The 20,836-nt window shown below is 40.1% G+C and overlaps 1 protein-coding gene across 1 annotated transcript in view; it reads right to left on the reverse strand.

Moving 5' to 3' along the window:
• PRUNE2 (prune homolog 2 with BCH domain) overlaps positions 1-20,622 on the reverse strand; it is a 153,456-nt gene extending 132,834 nt beyond the window's left edge. Inside the window, exons 1-3 of the mRNA XM_006122482.4 lie at positions 20,524-20,622; positions 18,975-19,177; positions 13,094-13,257 (exon numbers count right to left, since the gene is read on the reverse strand). Coding sequence (XP_006122544.2) covers positions 13,094-13,257; positions 18,975-18,985 — 175 coding nt within the window. The 5' untranslated portion in view covers positions 18,986-19,177; positions 20,524-20,622. The remainder of the gene's footprint in view (positions 1-13,093; positions 13,258-18,974; positions 19,178-20,523) is intronic.
• Between the last annotated feature and the right edge of the window lie 214 nt (positions 20,623-20,836).

Here is a 20,836-nt window from a genome sequence, read left to right on the forward strand (position 1 = left end):
ACAATCCCCTCATAAAATAATCCAGTCACTCTCATATAGCTCAGGTGTTATTTCCCAGTGTGGCCATGCTTACTAGAGCTACGCTTACTCAAGATGCATTAATTCAAGTATAGTTATATCAAGCTTACTCTGCAGTGAAGCTATAGCCTTCACATACTTGCTACAAGGACCAGTATAAACTGAGGAGCAAAATTTCCATTTTCTAAGTAGCCAGAATATAAAATTCTTTAAAAATCTACACTGTTCATTGTTATCTTGATCTAGCACATTAGGAAAAGCTACTTTAATGTGTGATATAATATCTAATTTATAGGGTTTTGTTATATTTAAGCTGAAAGACCACAGTCTAGCCCAATGACACCAATAGCAACATTCTCATTGACTTAATGATAGGTCCCAAAAATTAGCATGAAGTTGTTTGAAGTTTTAATATCTTTTTAAGAACAAGTAATTGCTTTTTTGCAGAAGCCCCGTTTACAAATTCATCCTGCGTGGTAGATAATCTCCCTCTTTTACCCCACAACAATGGACTTAGAATGTGGCTGCCAAAATACAGCCAGCAAAACCCTGAAATAAGTAAAACAAATGCATACACAATATCACTCACACCACAACTAAACACATCTAAATTAAGCAGTTTAAGCAAATGATTGAGTTGATCATACTTCCTGACTCCACTATTTCCATTCCTGAGGATTACTAATGGTCCTTTTTATTACCAATATAAAACAAAACTCTTCCTGAGTACAGTACACAACAACTTCAAAAAGGACTTTGAGGATAACCTTAAACTTATGATTTTACATCAGTCACTAGGCATTCCAATGTAATCAAATCTGAATGAGTCCATGCCAATTTATTTAAAGATGAAAAGCACTGCACTTCAGCCAAATACAATGACACATTAATTTCAAAGTTTAAAAATGAGTCCATTAAATAATTGCAGCACAATTGGCACTCTGTTCCAAGACATAAATAGAGTTGATATATTTTCAGAGGATTACATAGAGCATACCACCTTCCAAATTCCATCCTTGATGTGACAGATATTGCTGAGGGAGATGGCATAGGGGAAAGGATTCAAGGTCATCCTTTAGCTCCCAGAAGGCTCTGTTTCCTTTTGGTGATCTGCCCAAATAAAACATCCATTGCCAATTATTCATGCTAAATGATGAAATCCCAGTTTTTGGAAACCTTAACAAATGTGATTTTCAGATATCTAAAATTGGGTATCCAAAAGTTGAAGAACCCAAATACCTTATTCATTTTTCAAAATGTAGGCCTGTATCTTTAGTGGGGAGGGGCGGGGAGATTGTTGGTGTTGTCCAAAAGATGGAATAGTTAGTATTTGTATGTGTCACCTGAAACATTAACCAATAGATTTAAAAAAATACTACCTTAAGCAGAGGAAATCTGAACACAAAGTACTAGAATGAGTAATACAGTGACATGTACTAGTTAATAAAACCATACAACCGTATCAGTTCAGAATTAAAGATGGTCAGAGGGTCCACCATGATTTGTGTGCCTAATTGTACAGAAAGAACTAAGATTAAATAAATTATGCTTCAGTATATTTATGATAATATCATCTCACTAATTTTCTTTTTATATTCACATAGTCTAATTACACAATTGATTATAAATTGAGCAATAACTACACTACAGCTTTTGCCTAATCAATCCAGATTTTCAGTTAAGCTGTGAGCAAAGTGCAGGGCTATTCAGTTCTAAAAAATGTTGAAGGCAAAGGCAATACAGAAACGGTAAAAGGAAAATACATTTTGATTCTCTCAGTTTGGAAAAAAATATATTTTCTGTGTTTCTCACACAGTCCATTTCTGTTTTTTGTAAGTGAATAGTGGAGTTCAGCTCAATGAAAATCCAGGGCCCAGATTTCCAAAGGCAATTAGGCCCCTAATACCAATTGACATCAACATGATTTAGGCACTTTTGAGGATCTGAACCCAGAAGACTACAGATGCTGGACTCTAGTCGCACACTAGCCTTATGTTTGGCATAACTCTCTTGACTTTAACTAGGATTATTCCTTATATGCATACGAGTTTATGAAAGAAGAATCAAGCCCCTTAAATCAGAACTAATCTGCATCATACACTTTCTTACTAGTGATAATTCCATTTTCCAGTTCAAGAGCAGTTTATTATAGACCATTTGTCAAAACGATGTTCTGAACATTCAGGAAGAGTTTAAATTAACCTGTCAATCCTTATCAATATATATTTAAAGAAGGAACTCCAAATGTTTCTAAATGTCTTTACCTTTCTCTCCCAAATCAAAACAGTTTAAAGGATTTTTTGAAGATAACTTTCCACTGCTACATCCCTGTAACTGGTTTTCATAGCATATGATAGATTCTTGTGGATTTCCACTGGAAAAGCTCTCTCAGAATTTGATCATGCCCTCAGTAGGATACTCACAGTTAACTTATTGCATACGTGTTAAATGAGAGTTTAAACCTAGTGTGACGGGTCTTCCCCAGCCTCCCATATGAAACTGAGATACATATGAGCCTTCTGTCTCACCAGTCTGGGGTCCACCTTGCACTGTGATGTTGAGATAAGCTGCAAAGCCCTCCAAACTTGCACTCACACTAACATCGACAGGCAGGGACCACATCCAACTGTGTTCATAAATGCTTCAGCCATACACTCATGATCCCATATTAGAGAGTCTACAGACAAAATATTCCCAGGTCCCTAGCCTAGGAGCCCTGATCTGTTCCATCCTGCTCTGGTCAAAAACCTGACAGGTATGAATTTATTACCCAGTCCATCACATCTACAAAGGAAAGTGAACATGTACCAACAACTCTTTCCTGAGCCTTTCTACTTGAAACAGCACACAGTCACTAATCAAACTGGTACCACATTTTTTGACGTAGGCAAAAAAAAAAACCACTGTTTTATAACTCTTCTGCTAGGACAAAAAGACAAGAGGAGTCTCAAACTAATCTGCAATTACCAATGTCAACACAGAAGTTATATTCTTTTTTCAATACATCCGATGTGCTTGTTAGCATAAATGTGACAAACCCCATCAGGAAATTGAGGGGTCCATATCCCACTGATGTGCAGGGATTTTGCATGTAAGATCCCATATGGTTTAAAAAAACCAATGGACTCAGAGTCTGTTCTGGCTAAATAACACTGTATCACCTCATTTTTCTTCCTCCTAAGCATGCTTTCATTACTACTTTCCCAGACTGAGCCAGGTCAGCAGTCCATTTAGTCATGTACTCTTTTAAGTATCTGTTGTAAAGAAGATCCATCAGCTAAAAACACCTCCTGCCAACAGCTTGTTTTCACTGAGAGCTACTGCAACTCCCATTGGATTCTTGAAAGGACTCCAGAAGCAATTCTGACACACGCAAACAAAAGAAAATATATAACGCAAGGTTCCCAATATTACTCACTATGTGCATCACACTCCATTATGAGATTTGAGGGGAGAAGAGAGGACTTTGGATTATATGCTATGCCACTTTAAAAAAAATGATGGGCATTTTATTCTTTTCACAAAGCAGTTCAGAAGTGAAGCACCACTTTTGCCAAAAGCAATTGCTGTGCATTAATATTAAACATGACCTAATGAAAGCAGAAACTGTTTTGGGAAAACATTAAAAACAGCACAGGCATCTTCTGCATGATAAGTTTGTGGCTGAAAAGAACAATGCAGTGAAAATACAGAAGCGTCCCTTTTTCACCTCCATTTTGATCTTTTAGCTGAAAATGAAAGGATTATAGGAAGGGGGAAAACTAGTAACCCTTCATGAAAGCTGTCCAAACAGCAAAAAAAGATGATCAGCTCATCGATAATCTGCAGTTTAAAAAAGATTTATAGCTGAAATGCTACACAATCTTGCTGGAGAAAATAGTTGCCTTCCTGAAAATGCTTTGTTTCTAGCCACAGCAGGAAAAACATCAAGCCAAAAAAACCTTGTTTGGTAGAGCAGAAAATGTTCCCTTTCTCTCTCATGTTACATGTATAATGAGGGGTACAATTCACTGGGACTTTATGAACATTTAAGAAAAGTGTGAATTAGCAATCTAATAAATGCTAGCACCATTGCCAATCTCCCCAAAACCGTCATTTTAAAAAATACTACTGATGTGACTTGTTAAAATTACAAACTAATTTTGAAAGCCAAACTGCACCAGCATTGCACTAAGAGGTATTAAAACTGCAGCTCATATACAGAAAAAACAAATTCAATAAGTTGTCTATAAATGCTGCTGTTCATCTTGGTAAAATGTTGCCAGTATTTACATGTTACAATCTGCATCCCGTGGCATCCTTCAAGGCCTTAGACAAATAAACAGAAGGAGGCATTTTTGAGAATGCACTGACTCAAGGTACCTGGCAATCAATGTTTTGAATCACATCCTTGCCAGCTGGCTCCAACAAAAAATGTAATGATTCAGCAATTTAATGGATCTTGAGCTGGCAACAGTCCCCTAGTAAACATCTCTGGGGAAATAAAGCAATACATGCCCAGGACTCTGGCAGATTTTATAATTGTTTGCTTCTGGCACAAATCCAGAGTCAGAACAAGCACTGACTTAAGGCAGATATGATTGTGCAGTACTTTAGCTCTTGGAGCAGGATCTGCTTACAGCCCCAGGGTAGAATTAACTTATAGTGTGTCTGAAGGGAAGACAAAGATATCAGAAAATCATGCAGCTTAAAGAAGACCTTAAATATTAATACTGCCTACATCAATTATGGTATGTTTCGCATGAATATGCGTTTACTTCCTGTCTCAATTTTTCCATTCAAAAGCATGCCTTTTTCAAATTTATAATAGTACACATCAGAATATTTTAAAATATTTTCAACTATTATTAAAATTATTAAGTTTTGAGGGTCAAAGTTTAAGAATTCAAAATAAGCCCATTGAGAGAGCTGCAGCGGCACAGGAGTCAAGCAAACAGAGCTGTAAACAGGGGAGTTTGAGTGGGAGTTTGTAAAGGGAGTTTGGATTGTGGGACTTGTTTGGAGTTTGTTTTTGCTGTAGAGGGGGTGTTTTGGTTTGTTTTTGTGTTCACCGGACTAATAGGATTTTGGTGAGAAAGTAGATAAAACACAGAGGCATTAGTGGCCATGGCCCAAGTAGTAGAGAACACAAGGAGGATGATTGGATGTGGTAGCTGCGGTATGTACATGATTCTGGAGGGGGTACCTGAAAGGAGTTTTGTTTGCATGAAGTGCCGCCTGATCAAGCTGATGGAAGAAAAGATCCGAGGACTGGAGATGCAGGTGGAAACTCTGGTTGAGTTTAGAAGGGGGTTTGAGCAGATGATGGGGCAAAGGCATGACGTGGCTGAAGGGGAAAGTTTAGATATGCAGATGGAAGCAGGATCAAGGGCCTCAGAGGGGGGGACTGCTGGGCGAAGAAAATGGAAAGTGGAAGCATGTGACTCAGAGAACCAGGCAGAGAAAAAGATGGGTCAGTGAAGGAAAAATAGAGCTCAAGAACAGATATGTGGAGTTGGAGAATGAAGAAGGGGTACAGCAGGTAGATAATGAAGATGGAAGGGTGAGGAAGAAGAGAAGAGTGGCTAGTCCCATAGATAAAGGGGAAGACTTAATGGAGACAACACCAATAATGAGCATTAGGAGGATACAGGATGGGTTAAAGAGGATTACAAGGGAAAATAGGAATGGCAAGGACTTGCAGCCAGAGGAAGCTAGAGATAGACCAGAGAATTTCACTGTCACTAGGAAAAGACAGGTCTATGTGATTGGGGACTCCTTATTGAGAAGAATAGATAGGCCTGTAACCAGAGCTGATCCAGAGAATAGAAGGGTGTGCTGTCTGCCAGGTGCTAAGATACGAGATGTGGAACTGAGGTTGAAGAGGATTATTAAGGGAGCAGGAAGGAATCCATTGATCATCCTTCATGTAGGAACAAATGATACGGCTAGATTCTCGCTGGAACGAATTAAGGGAGACTATGCTAGGCTGGGGAGGATGCTCAAGGAAATTGAGGTTCAGGTGATCTTTAGTGGGATTCTGCCTGTTCCTAGAGAAGGGCAACTAAGATGTGACAGGATTATGATGATCAATAGATGGCTTAGGCAGTGGTGCTATAAGGAGGGCTTTGGGATGTATGGTCACTGGGAGGCATTTATGGACAGAGGACTGTTCTCTTGAGATGGACTTCACCTAAGTAGGGAGGGAAATAGACTTCTAGGATGGAGGCTGGCTCAACTGATTAAGAGAGCTTCAAACTAGGAATTTGGGGGAGACGGTTGGGAGACGCCCAGGTAATCTCTATGCCAGATTTTAACACTGAGGCTGTGTCTAGACTACATCCCTCTGTCGGCAGAGGCATGTAGATTAGACAGATCAGCAAAGGCAAATGAAGCCGCGATTTAAATAATCACGGCTTCATTTACATTTACATGGCTGCTGCGCTGAGCCGACAAACAGCTGATCAGCTGTTTGTCGGCTCGCCACTAGTCTGGACGTTCCCCCGTCGACATCAAAGCCCTTTGTCGGCAGCCCCGTTATTCCTCGTGGAATGAGGTTTACAGGGGCTGCCGACAAAGGGCTTTGATGTCGACAGGGGGAACGTCCAGACTAGCGGCGAGCCGACAAACAGCTGATCAGCTGTTTGTCGGCTCAGCGCGGCAGCCATGTAAATGTAAATGAAGCCGCGATCATTTAAAATCACGGCTTCATTTACCTTTGCTGAACAAACAAATCTACATGCCTCTGCCGACAGAGGCATGTAGTGTAGACGTGTGAGAGGGAGGAAAACGAAGTAAGAAAGGATATAGCTGGGGGTAGGAGAATGAACATGAGGAAGGGTGGGGTGGATACTAGTCGAATAGGTCATATTGGAGGTATAACGTCCATGCCAAACTGGGTAAAGAATATGAATGAGGCCAAACAGCAAAAATTAAGATGTTTGTACACCAATGCAAGGAGCCTAGGTAACAAAAAGGAAGAACTAGAGCTATTGGTCCAGGAAGTGAAACCAGATATTATAGGAATAACAGAAACATGGTGGAATATTAGGCATGACTGGAGTACAGGTATTGAAGGGTATGTGCTGTTTAGGAAAGACAGAAATAAGGGTAAAGGTGGTGGAGTCGCATTGTATATTAAAGATGAGGTAGATTGTAAAGAAATAAAAAGTGATGGAATGGAGAAGACAGAGTCTGTTTGGGCAAAAATCACATTGGGGAAGAAAACTATCAGATCCTCCCCTGGGATAGTGCTTGGGGTGTGTTATAGACCACCAGGATCCAATTTGGATATGGATAGAGACCTCTTTAATGTTTTTAATGAAGTAAATACTCATGGAAACTGCGTAATCATGGGAGATTTCAACTTTCCAGATATAGACTGGAGAACAAGTGCTAGTAATAATAATAGGGCTCAGATTTTCCTAGATGTGATAGCTGATGAATTCCTTCATCAAGTAGTTGCTGAACCAACAAGGGGGGATGCTATTTTAGATTTGGTTTTTGTGAGTAGCGAGGAACCTCATAGATGAAATGGTTGTAGGAGACAACCTTGGCTCGAGTGATCATGAGCTAATTCTGTTCAAATTAAATGGAAGGATAAACAAAAATAAATCTGAGACTAGGGTTTTTTATTTCAAAAGGGCTAACTTTAGTAAATTAAGGAAATTAGTTAGGGAAGTTGATTGGACTAAAGAAATTATGGATCTTAAAGTGGAGGAGGCCTGGAATTATTTTAAGTTAAAGTTGCAGAACCTGTCAGAAGCCTGTATCCCTAGAAAATGGAAAAAATTTATAGGCAGGTGTGTTAGACCAAGTTGGATGAGCAAGCATCTCAGAGAGGTGATTAAGAAAAAGCAGAAAGCATATAAGAAGTGGAAAATGGGAGGAATCAGTAAAGAAAGCTACCTTATTGAGGTTAGAGCATGTAGGGACAAAGTGAGAAAGGCTAAAAGTCAGGTAGAGTTGGACCTTGCAAAGGGAATTAAAACTAATAGTAAAAGGTTTTATAGCCATATAAATAGGAAAAAAAAAAGAATAAGTAGGACCGCTAATTACTAAGGATGGAGTGGAGGTTAAGGATAATCTAGGAATGGCCCAATATTTGAACAAATACTTTGCTTCAGTCTTTAATGAGGCTAATGAAGAGCTTAGGGATAATGGTAACTTAACAAATGGGACTAAAGATATGGAGGTAGATATTACCATATCCGAGGTAAAAGCCAAACTTGAACAGCTTAATGGGAGTAAATCGGGGGCCCCAGATAATCTTCATCCAAGAATATTAAAGGAACTGGCACATGAACTTGCAAGTCCATTAGCAAAATTTTTTAATAAATCTCTAAACTCAGGGATTGTACCATTTGACTGGAGAATTGCTAATATAGTTCCGATTTTTAAGAAAGGGAAAAAAAGCGACCCGGGTAACTATAGGCCTGTTAGTTTGACATCTGTAGTATGTAAAATCCTGGAAAAAAATTTGAAGGAGAAAGTAGTTAGAGACATTGAGGCTAATGGCAATTGGGACAAATTACAACATGGTTTTACAAAAGGTAGCTCATGCCAAACCAATCTGATCTCCTTTTTTGAGAAAGTAACAGATTTTTTAGATAAAGGAAATGCAGTGGATCTAATCTACCTCGACTTTAGTAAGGCATTTGATACAGTACCACATGGGGAATTATTGGTTAAATTGGAAAAGATAGGGATTAATATGAAAGTTGAGAGGTGGATAACTGGTTAAAGGGGAAACTACTGCAGGTCATGTTGAAAGGTGAACTGTCGGGTTGGAGGAAGGTTACTAGCGGAGTTCCTCAGGGATCAGTTTTGGGGCCAATTTTATTTAATCTTTTTATTGCTGATCTTGGCACCAAAAGTGGAAGTGTCCTAATAAAATTTGCGGATGACACAAAGTTGGGAGCTATTGCCAATTCAGAAAAGGACCGGGATATCATACAGGAAGATCTGGATGATCTTGTAAATTGGAGTGATAGCAATAGGATGAAATTTAATAGTGAGAAGTGTAAGGTTATGCATTTAGGGATTAATAACAAGAATTTTAGTTATAAGCTGGGGACACATCAGTTGGAAGTAACGGAGGAGGAGAAAGACCTCGGAGTCCTGGTTGATTATAAAATGACTATGAGCCGCCATTGTGACATGGCCGTGAAAAAGGCTAATACGATCTTGGGATGTATTAGGTGAGGTATTTCCATTAGAGATAAGGAGGTGTTAGTGCCATTATATAAGGCATTGGTGAGACCCCATTTGGAATACTGTGTGCAGTTCTGGTCTCCCATGTTTAAGAAGGATGAATTCAAACTGGAACAGGTACAAAGAAGGGCCACTAGGATGATCCGAGGAATGGAAAACCTGTCTTATGAAAGGAGACTCAAGGAGCTTGGCTTGTTTACCTTAACCAAAAGAAGGCTGAGGGGGGACATGATTGCACTTTTTAAATATATTAGAGGGATAAATACCAGGGAGGGAGAGGAATTATTTAAGCTTAATACCAATGTGGACACAAGAACAAATGGATATAAGATGGCTAGTAGGAAGTTTAGACTTGAGATTAGACAAAGGTTTCTAACCATTAGAGGAGTGAGGTTCTGGAACGGCCCTCCAAGGGAAGTAGTGGGGGCAAAAGATCTATCTGGTTTCAAGATTAAACTAGATGGGTTTATGAAGGGGATGGTTTGATGAGATAACATGATCTTGGTAACTAATTGTCCATTAATTATCAGTGGGAATAGGTCAATGGAGGGATGATAGGAGTTGCTATAGAGAACTTTCTGGGTGTCTGGCTGATGAGTCTTGCCCACATGCTCAGGGTTTAGCTGATCGCCATATTTGGGGTCGGGAAGGAATTTTCCTCCAGGGTAGATTGGCAGAGGCCCTGGAGGTTTTTCGCCTTCCTCTGTAGCATGGGGTACAGATCACAGCTAGAGGATTCTCTGCATCTTGGGGTCTTCAAAGTATTTGAAGGCTTCGATATCTGAGATATAAGTGAGAGGATTATTCTGGGAGGGGTGGGTGAGATTCTGTGGCCTGCACTGTGCAGGGGGTCAGACTAGATGATCATAATGGTCCCTTCTGACCTTAAAGTCTATGAGTCTATGAGATAGTTTCATTAAATGCTATCAGAGCTAGTACAATACAACTGAAAAGATATCTCTAAATCTAGGCATTTGAAGCATGTTACTAATCTTGCAAAATTACCTCTCCATATATACTAAAGGCCTGACTCAATGCCCACTAAAGTAAATGTCAAAACTCCTGGGGTATGTCTAGACTACATGGCTCCGTCGATGGAGCCATGTAAACTAATTTACCCGGCATAGGCAAAGAAGTGAAGATTTAAATAATCCCCACTTCATTAAAATAAACATGGCTGTCACGCTGTGCCAACGATCAGCTGATCTGGCACAGCACGGCAGTCTAGACACGGATCTGTCGGCTGGGTAAGCCTTTGCCGCCTGATCCCTTATGCCTCGTGAAACGAGGCTTACCGGATTGGTCAGCAAAGGCTTCCCCAGCCAAAAGATCCGCATCTAGACTGCCACACTGTGCCGGATCAGCTGATCATCAGCAAAGCGTGGTGGACATGTTTATTTTAATGAAGCGGGGATTATTTAAATCCCAGCTTCTTTGCCTATGCTGGGTAAACTAGTTTACATGGCTCCATCGACGGAGCCATGTAGTCTAGACATACCCTATTGACTTCAGTGCTGATATCTCTGCTCAGCAAGTTTATGAAATTAAATGCAAATTCATAGCACTTTAAGGTTCATGTTAGCTCTCCGAACCTAAACTCCAACAAAAATTGCTACATATAAAGTATACAATTATTTTACTCTACATCTAGTATAAAAACGGTGAAATAGTAATATTGGTACCTCTATCCTGGCTTTATGCCACTGGAATAATACAGCCCCACCTACGCCCTGGGCCAATCCTACTAGAGCAGGATATGTCCACTTTACAGCATATAATCCTTGGCAGTGCAACACAAAGCAGCCATTCCTCACCCCAGGTTATTACCCTTTGCTGGGCGCTACAAGGTCAGAATGACAATGAAGAGCAAATTATTTTGGTATCTGTATACAAGTGGAAACTTTACTACATTTCTAGTACTGTAACTAGTTGGCTTGTTCTCCATGACTGCTCCCAACAGTCATTTGAGATCCCAGAAATTAACAACCTTCTTGCAAAAGGCAAGACTCTCATAAAACTACGAGTAAAATTTGGGTAAGTTGTAAGGGCAGAGTTTGGTCTACTATCAGTAAATATTTATAGTCTTAACAACTTGGACAAGGTTTGAAAAATTAAAATGGAAAGATATTGATTTTGTAAATGTGATTATCTAGCTATTAAAGACTTAAAAAAAACCACATCAGAGCTTATAGTACTTAATTCCATAAGCTAGTATTTTTATACCAACATCTAGATAACAACAGGATGAGAAGACACCATGGTTGTTGAAGCTATATCATTATGACAGATAACTACAATTTTACTAGGACTGAGCCCAATTCTGCAAACACTACCAAATAACATCTGACAAAGTGGGTCTTTGCCCACAAAAGCTTATGTTCCAACACTTCAGTTAGTCTATAAGGTGCCACAGGACTCCTCGCCGCTTTTACCAAATAACAGTATTTACAATTGTGAATAAGCCTACTGATTTTAACAGAACTACTTATGGTGTTTATCACTACACAAAAGGTAACAAATATCTGCAGGATTGGGCCTTTATGGCTGTATCAAAAGAAAAATCTTATCTATGTTTAGCTTTTATAACAGATATATTTAAAGTGTTTGACTAATGAATTATAATTCTACCTCTAACTAATGAACTACATAAAGGCTTTATTGTCTGTAATATCATACTAGCTCCAGTCACTTTGCATTGCCACTGAGGCCTCCTGACATAAACCCCCCAAATGCCTTTTTATTTTGTTCTGTCACAAAGATAAATGATTACGCTTACTTGGTTAGTTGAGGGCACAGTTTCCCATAGAGCTATTCTACAGAGATCTGCAGACTGCGAAATATTTAATGGCAGCTTTACTGGGGACCATTAGTTATGAAACATGTAAAGAGATTTGCCCAAATCCTATATTAGTGGTAACACCCTTTCCTCATGAAAACATGAAAAAGCCTTATAAAAATACCAACTTTTGTAGTCTCTCAGTGTAAATTCAATAGCTCAGATACCATGGTGAAGGGCATGCTATGAGTTTCAGAGCAGAATAAAATAAACTCCTATCTTTTCTTATACTTAGGTGTGTGCAAAAATTCAGCATTGAAATTGACATCTGTCTAAGTTAATTTTTCAGAAAAATATAACAACTATGAGTTCACAATTTGGTTATTTTTTAAAGTATATTCTGAAGCAGGAATGATAAGATTACATAACTAACAGGTTAACAGTGTTTTTAGAGCTTCAACTATCTATCTAACAGTTATCACAAATTGAAATGCAGTGATACTGCACAAACTGAAGATACTGAAAATGTAAGCTACAAAGCAAAGAAGTGAGAAACATGTGTGACTATAATGAAGTACAATTGCTTAATACTGTGGTGCACAAAATGAGGCAAACTGTGTCATAGCAATTTATTTATGAAATTCTTAGATCATGAAATTTACATGGTTATATCACCAAAACAGGATTAAATAAATATGGATTTGATTAGGAGAAATGTTTAAATGAAAGCATGGGATCTTGATCCATATTCATTTTCCACCACTGGGTAGAAATATCTTTATTGCCAATACCACACGGTCTTTGGAAACAAAGTTAGAACTATAAGAACTATTCCTTCTACCCAACTGATGTGCAAACAGCTCTATTTAATATTCCTCGCTAGTGATACAGTAAAGACCCCCATGCCTATTTTTAAATGCACATTTTTAATATTAAATATAATGTTACTCTTTAACAAACTCTTTACTCCCTGCTTCTTTTATGGAGCTTCCCGTGGTCTTTAAAGGGATTGTTAACCAAAGAATGGATCACACTCTTTCTGCATGAGCAAATTCAGCAACACTCCATTAAACCTTTCAGTATTTAATATAAAGAGTAATCTCTCACCTCTGAGGAGATGAGCCAGTTGTTGAGTGATTAACTCTGGTGCCTCTTGAAGAATCTCTTTTACTACTACAGAGGAAGAAGACGCTTGTAACCCCAAGTTGGCATCACATTGCTCATCTGGGTTGATGACTTTGACAACTGCTGATTCCAAACTTTTGTCATCACTATCACACAAAATTTTAAAAAATACAAATTTAAAAAATTCTGATTATTCAGTCTGTCAACACACCAGTGTAGCTTTTTCTGTTATTTTGCTATGGTTAATAGCATGTTATTTTTTTAAAGGAGCTACAGCTTAATAACAGGTGCTAGCAAACTGCTAAATGCTAGTCATTCTTATCCAAATTTTACTGAGAATTGTACAATTAAAAAGTTAATTAAACCCTTGACTATTGCATCCTAAACTTAAGTCACCAGTGTAGAGTGATAGATTCTTAAGGTCTTTAAAGTAAGACTATGTCTACACTGGCGTCTTCTTGCTCAAGAACAGCTGTTCTTGCGCAAAAACTTGCTGGGTGTCTACACTGCACGCGCGTTCTTGCGCAAGTAAATTTACAGTACAGCATTGGAAAATAGGGCTTCTTCCAAAAGAGTTATTCCTCTCCCCACAAGGAATAAGCCCTCTTGAGCAAGAGCTCTTGCGCAAGAGGGCAGTGTAGACAGGCAACATGAATTTCTTGCGCAAGAAACCCCTGTGGCTAAAATGGCCATCAGAGCTTTCTTGCGCAAGAGAGCGTCCAGACTGCCATAGACGCTCTTGCACAAAAGCACATCTCTTGTGCAAAAGCACATGCCAGTGTAGATGCGCTCTAACTGTTTAATGTACAATATGTACTCAGACTTCAACATTTGTAAGAGACAAGGTGGGTGAAATACTATCTTTTATTGGATTAATTTCTGTTGCTGAGAGAGACAAGCAGTTGAGCTACACAGAGCTCTTCCTTATGTCTGGGAAAACTACTTTTAGAATGTCACAGCTAAATACAAGGTCAAACAGATAGTTTAGTGTAAGTAGTTAGAATATATTCTAAGGGACCAATCAAGGTGAAGAGACCCATTAACACACCTGTTGTCATAGAACAAAAAAAAAGCGGGGGGGGGTGGGATTAGTGGGTTACAGATTGTCGTAATAACCCATAAATCCAGAACTTTATTAAGACTGTGATTTTTAGTGTTTAGCAAAATTATTAAGCTCATTCCAGCTCCCAGGCTCATCTTTAGAAAGTGCTGTGCAGGGTTCCTCTGAAGATGAGCACTGACATGTGGCTTTGAGAAAGAGTCTGATGATAGAGTCTTTGGGTCTTTTATCATTTTCCTGTGTGAGTTCAGTCATTAAATGTCTGGTTTCATCCCATAGTTGTTCCCAGAGCATGCAGTGCACTGGATGAGGTACAACACACATTGTGATAGGCCTGTGTAAGATTCATGGATCTTGACAGGTATGTTGTGGGGGTGTTAATCATTGTAACAGTGGAGAGATGTCTACAGGGTTTGCGTTTGTTGGCCTGGCAGGGTCTGGGGCCATTTTGAATGGGCAGGTCCTGATCTGTGGGGAGTTTGCTTCTGATCTCAAGCTTGGAGAAGCTGGGGGGGAGGGTCTTCAAACACTAGATGAGAAGGTTCAGGAAAGATTCTTCACAATGAGGTCCCCAGTGAGTAAGGGCTGTAGTTGTTTGATACCCTGTATGGGTTCTAGTTTGAGTTGGTAAGTGACAAATGAGGCTGGAGGGGATTTTGTTTCTCAATTGAAGCAGGTTCTCTCAGATATTTGAGTGGCCCATTCTTGATGTGAAGACTTCACAGCCATGAAGTTAATAAGTAGAAATTTTATGTAAAACATTTCACCCACATTTCAACAGGCAGTCTACAGTTCAGATGCTTATTTTTAAATCTCACTAGCACAGATACACTGACACTTATCTTACAGCAAGAGACAAAATTAACTGGTGGACGTGCTAAGAAGAGAGGCTGGTGACTCATCAAGTGGCATTCTTCACTCCTGCTCCAGCCACTGTACACCAAATAGAAGGGTCAGGGCAGTGCCTAGGACTCCATTTTGGTCTGTGGGGAGGATTTACCTGGAACAGGAATGCCATCTTCCAAGGAGCCACTCTCACAATCCCTGGCATATGGGCTGCAGCAACATATAGGGCTGCAAAGGTTCTGGTCCATAGGCAGACAGGGACAGGCTGTTGTAACTGGCTTTAGGGCTATCTGCGTTATGCTGGGGCCACCAACCATCCCAGAACTGGGAGGATGCAAAGTTGACTTTATACTGGACTAATGATATAAAGGGTCTGTGTGTTGCAGAGAGGCAGGCCACGTTTTTGGATGAAACATCAACCTGAGCTCCTGACCACATCTAATCAGTAACATGATGTGCTAATCCTTTGGCCCTGGCCAAACCCAACCTGGGTATTTCCCTCTACAGTTTCAACTAGAGACAGTAATCTTTTTCACTTCCTCTCCCAAATGATTGTGTAGTGATTCTGTATAGTGTTAAATAAATGCTGCATGTGGATTTACTATGCCTAACATTGGGGGAAATTATAGTTGTTTATAAGTTTATATACAGCTGTAGTCTGTATACAAGTTTAAGTTTGTACAGCAGTTTAAAATCCTTTGTGATGAAAAGCTTTGTGTGAATGTACCTTACTGATACTATTAAAATGGATGGAGAGTCTATCAGAGATAAAAGGGGAAGCCTTTATATTATCTGGTTTGCATTTTACCCAACTCACGGACAACCAATAGAAAACGTACAGGTATGAAACTGCCAATCCTACCCATAAATAAATGGATATTCTATGTTCGGGAGGTGCCAAGGACCTACTGGTCACAAACATTGTTTTCCAAACTGCATGATTAGGCATTGCATGCCGTGTGCATGTACATATGAAACTTTGATTCAATAACACCAGAGTCTGTGTTCTTACACTTCAGAGATAAAATCTGTTCTTACACTTTATACCTGATCTGTGAAGGGTCAAGACAAAGGAGTTGCACTTTTCACAAGACATGTATTTACATACTAATTAAATCGTTGCTCAGAAAAATTCCCTCAAACTTTTTTTCATTTATTCTAATAGCCATGTGGTGTCCCATTTCCTCATTGTCACTAACCAGATGAACATCTATGTTCTTATGTTATGTTGTCAATAAGAAACAATGAACAATAAATGATAAGAACACTGTGATTTCACTTGACCAGACTGCATATGCCAAATAAATAACCAAATGGAGGGTACAATCTGTCCCTCTCTTTTACCCACCTCCTTCAGTGAGACTGTACTGGTGCAAGCCAGGCCATCCCAATCAATATGCAAAATACGCACCAAATTACCACAAATTTCATGATGCCTTAGGCAGCTGTCTGATGTGTATGGAGTATTTTTGGCTCTGGTAGCCAGCCCCATCACCCTCCAGCTGCACCACTGCCTTGCCTCTTCTACACCCCTTCGACCAAGTCCTGCCCCTGCTCCGCCTCCTCCCCACCCTAACTGCATCCCTGCCCCATTCCCCCAAGCCCTCACCCCTCCTTCACCCTGCCCCACCTCTTCTTCCCACCCCTGTTCTTCCCCTTTCCCCCAAGCCTTTTTCCCCACTCTTTCCCCTCAAACCTCCCTCCCCAAATGGCACAGCGGACTTAGCATGGGCCTGGCCTGGGAGCAGAGGTCAGGCCCACCCCTGCACTCACTGGCAGTGGGGTGAAGCAGAGCAACCCAGCCCACTCTGCTCCCCTGGCTCCCAGCCATGTCACTCCACTACCCGCTGCTGGTAAGTGCAAGGGACAGTTCCATTTGTTGCCCCAAGCCCCATCCCCCAAGAGATGCAGGCCCAAGCCCTGTAGCTACCCTGCCCTGCTCCTGTCCCCAGCTTTGGACCAGCTCCCGCAGTTATTTAGCACAGCCCCTCCTGCAGGGGGGATGTCACATGCCTGATCTGCATAAGGCACCGGAACTGCTAAGGATGGCCATGGGTGCAAGTGTGGGCAGAACTGAGCACACTGATCGATGCCCTATTTGTCTGCCTAGGTTGCTTATAAGGCTTCCTCTCAGCAGAATCTGAGGGTATGTCTACGCTACCCCGCTAGTTCGAACTAGCGGGGGTAATGTAGTCATCCGCAGTTGCAAATGAAGCCTGGGATTTGAATTTCCCGGGCTTCATTTGAATGAAGCCGGCCGGCGCCATTTTTAAATGCCAGCTAGTTTGAACCCCGTGCCGCGCGGCTAGACGCGGCACGGAGTAGCTAGTTCGGATTAGGCTTCCTAATCTGAACTAGCTGTACTCCTCGTTCCACAGATTAGAAGCCTAGTCGCGCAGCACGGGGTTCGAACTAGCCAGCATTTAAAAATGGCGCCGGACGGCTTCATGCAAATGAAGCCCGGGAAATTCAAATCCCGGGCTTCATTTGCAACTGCGGATGACTACATTACCCCCGCTAGTTCGAACTAGTGGGGTAGTGTAGACATACCCTGAGGGTATGTCTACACTTGCACCCTCGTTTGAACTAGGGATGCAAATGCAGGCATTCAAAATTGCTAATGAAGAGGGAATTTAAATATCCCACGCTTCATTAGAATGATCTTGCCGGCGCGCTAGTTCGAATCACAGCTGATTCGAACCAGGAAGTGTGCACCGCTTGGTTCGAACTAATGTTACGTCTCAAAAAACGAGGAACCAGAAGAACCAATTGGATACAGTGCTGACATTATATATAAATATATACCTGCTGACGTTTCTCTTTGTGTGAGTTTTAAGCCAGGAGTTGGGAGAAAGAGAATGATTTAAACCCAGGCAGGACTACCATGCCTACAAGGAATTTGGACAATGGAAGTGGACTGGACTGTGAAGGGATCATGAGTAAATAAGAGGAAAATGTATATTTAGTCACGATCAGGGTATTTTTCTTTGTTTTGGTTGTTTGGTTAAACTTCTCTATGTAAAATACATTCCCCCGCCCCCATTAAATATGTAAGCTGTACCCAGAGATACTATGTTCTCTGTGGTTTAATTTGTTCTTCTCAGTTGCTCTGTAACACCTAACAACCAAGTATGCCTCATTAAGGATATCTTTTTGATTGTTGTTAATAAAATCATCTTTTTTAAGGCATTGATTTGATTCTTGTGTCCTGGAAGATAACAGATCTGTGTGTGTGCCTGCCTAGCCTGAGAGGTCAGCTATCAAAGACTCAGTTTGTTTTCTGTGTTTTCTTTTGTTTCTTTTTTCAAGCTTTCTTGTAGCAGAAGAGCCTGGGGTACCCCATGGGAATTCAAGTGTTCCATCCTGGTTTTTCAGGATTCTTTAAAATCACTTGATGGTGGCAGCCTATCTTCCAGAGTCAGTGCATTTGTGACTCTGGGGATTGATAGATAGATTTTAGAAGCACAGCATACAGAAGCAAGGTATTTAAGGTGTTCTGCAGGCCCCCACTTTCTGCACTCGGAGTGCCAGAGTGAGGAACAGCCCTGCCACCATCTCTAAAGGAACATGACAGTTAGCCCTTGCTAAAAAAGGCTACCCAGGAATAGAAGTGTGACCTGCAGTTTACAGACCTCACATAAAACTCTGGGACTATAAATCTAATTCAACCGTGTCTAATCTGATATATGTGAAAGTACATGACAGGGCTATTAGCAAAATACATAAAATGGTCCATCTAAAAAGTTAAACAAATAAAGACTAATATGTGTAGCATGTTCTACTGCATGGTCATAATAAAGGGAAAATAATGTTGAGTGCTTCTGTTGTTCCACATTGTGTCACAGATATCGAACAGAAAAAGTTAAGACAGCATTTATAGTCATAAACAACTGTAAATACAACCTTTAAAACTACTCAATTCAGCATGTCCACTTTATCGTACGCAGAACAATATACCTTGCCAGCATGTTGCTGTTAACAAGTGTTAAAGATAATTTCCCTTCATCATTCAGCTGATGTAAGTTGATTTCATCCTGGAAGATATGGAATGATTCTGGGATATCCAGTTCTTCCAAAATAAACCGTGTTTCTGGGTAATAGCTGAACTCTCTTCTTGGTATGTTCAGCACAGGTAAGCACAGAACATCCGGGGGACTGACCTATAACAGCAGAATGTGTATCTGTCAGAATGCTGTAAAACAGTAATTGACTTTCATTACAGATAAGCACGATAGGCTGGGACAATTTTGCCTAATTTTTTGCCCGTCAATAAACTTTATTTCCTCCAATTAATTCCTTTTTGTAATGTCCTCTTTATATATCTACAGTAAAGATGTTGAAAAAATGAGTGAGGACTGGGGAGGGGATTGCTAAAAATTCTATCTCGGTTTTAGCATGTGTTACATTCTATCACCTGCACTGAATGTTTACCTTTGGTTTGGTCTTATGATTAAGCTGTTAGACTAAAAATCAGGAAATCTTTGTTTAATTCTCAGTTCTACCACACATACCTTGTATGACTATAGACAAATGTATTCTTGAAGACACTGTGATCCCCAATGCAGTCAATGGAAAAAAATTCCATAAACGCCATAAATTTCCATTGATTTCAGAGAGGTCAGGATTTCATTTACTATATCTCAATTGCCCTCTATCTGTCTGAGGGTACGTCTACACTAGCCCCCTAGATCGATCTAGGGAGGCTTATCAGGGCGACCGGAATTGCAAATCAAACCCAGGATTTAAATAGCCCGCGCTTGATTTGCATGTTCCCGGCCGGTCGCCATTTTAGAAATTGACTAGCCCGAAGTAAATGCCCGCGTCTACACGCGGCAGTGAAATGGGCTTCCGATTTAAAGCCCCTAATTCAAATTAGGTGGTAAACCTCATTGCAGGAGGAATACCACCTAATTCAATTTGCAATTACGGTCGCCCTCATTAGCCTCCCTAGATCGATCTACGGGGCTAGTGTAGACGTACCCTTAACTATTTATACAGAAACTCTAGAAGGCAGTTATTGACTTTTAAAATGAGTATGTACAGTGCTTTAAGCAAAGGGTTCCCCCATAGATGCAACTATGACACTAGTAAAACATACATACTAGTAATCTGCCTTCTGTGTCCTGTGAATCAAGACTAATGAACAAAAACAGTAAGAATGGATGTTATTTGTATCAAAGATAAACCCAACCCTCTGCAGAAGATTTGCATAAGTTCTATGTATCACTTAAGGGAGATTTTCATGATAAACAGGCCATGTTTTGACAATGAATTTCACCTGTGTTGCATTAAGATGTTCTTTGTTTTTTCATTATTGCCATTCATTTCTTGTATGTAGATAATCTCTAGACCATTACCTCTGTATAACAAAAGGCTGACATCTGCCACTAATTCAAAGTGGGTCTTGTGTTTGACTGAAAAGGGAGCCTAATTTTGTATACTTATTTGTTATAGATGTTTTAATGCTCAGCAAATAAAAACATAAGTCAGGATCTCATTGTTTTACCTTGTCTAGGAAGTAGGCATATGTTAATGCAGAAATGAGAGAATCCAAATCACATGGTTTATTCCCAAGAACAACATGGACTTTCTCCAGGCGTTTGCTCCGGTTCTGAAACATATGATATAAGAGCATTTTAAAAGGTGACCATGAAAATAGCAAGGAATGCAGACATTTAACTTACCTATTGATATATCTAAATGTTTTGCTTAACTGTAAAACTTTTCAGACAGCCAGTTTAATGTATGTGCTTCTTATGGGGTCAGTCCAATTGCCAGGCACCCATAAATCCCAATAAATTCAGAAGGGGCTTGGAGTG

The sequence above is a fragment of the Pelodiscus sinensis genome, chromosome 6 (assembly GCF_049634645.1).
Source record: "Pelodiscus sinensis isolate JC-2024 chromosome 6, ASM4963464v1, whole genome shotgun sequence".
Lineage (NCBI taxonomy): Eukaryota > Metazoa > Chordata > Testudines > Trionychidae > Pelodiscus > Pelodiscus sinensis.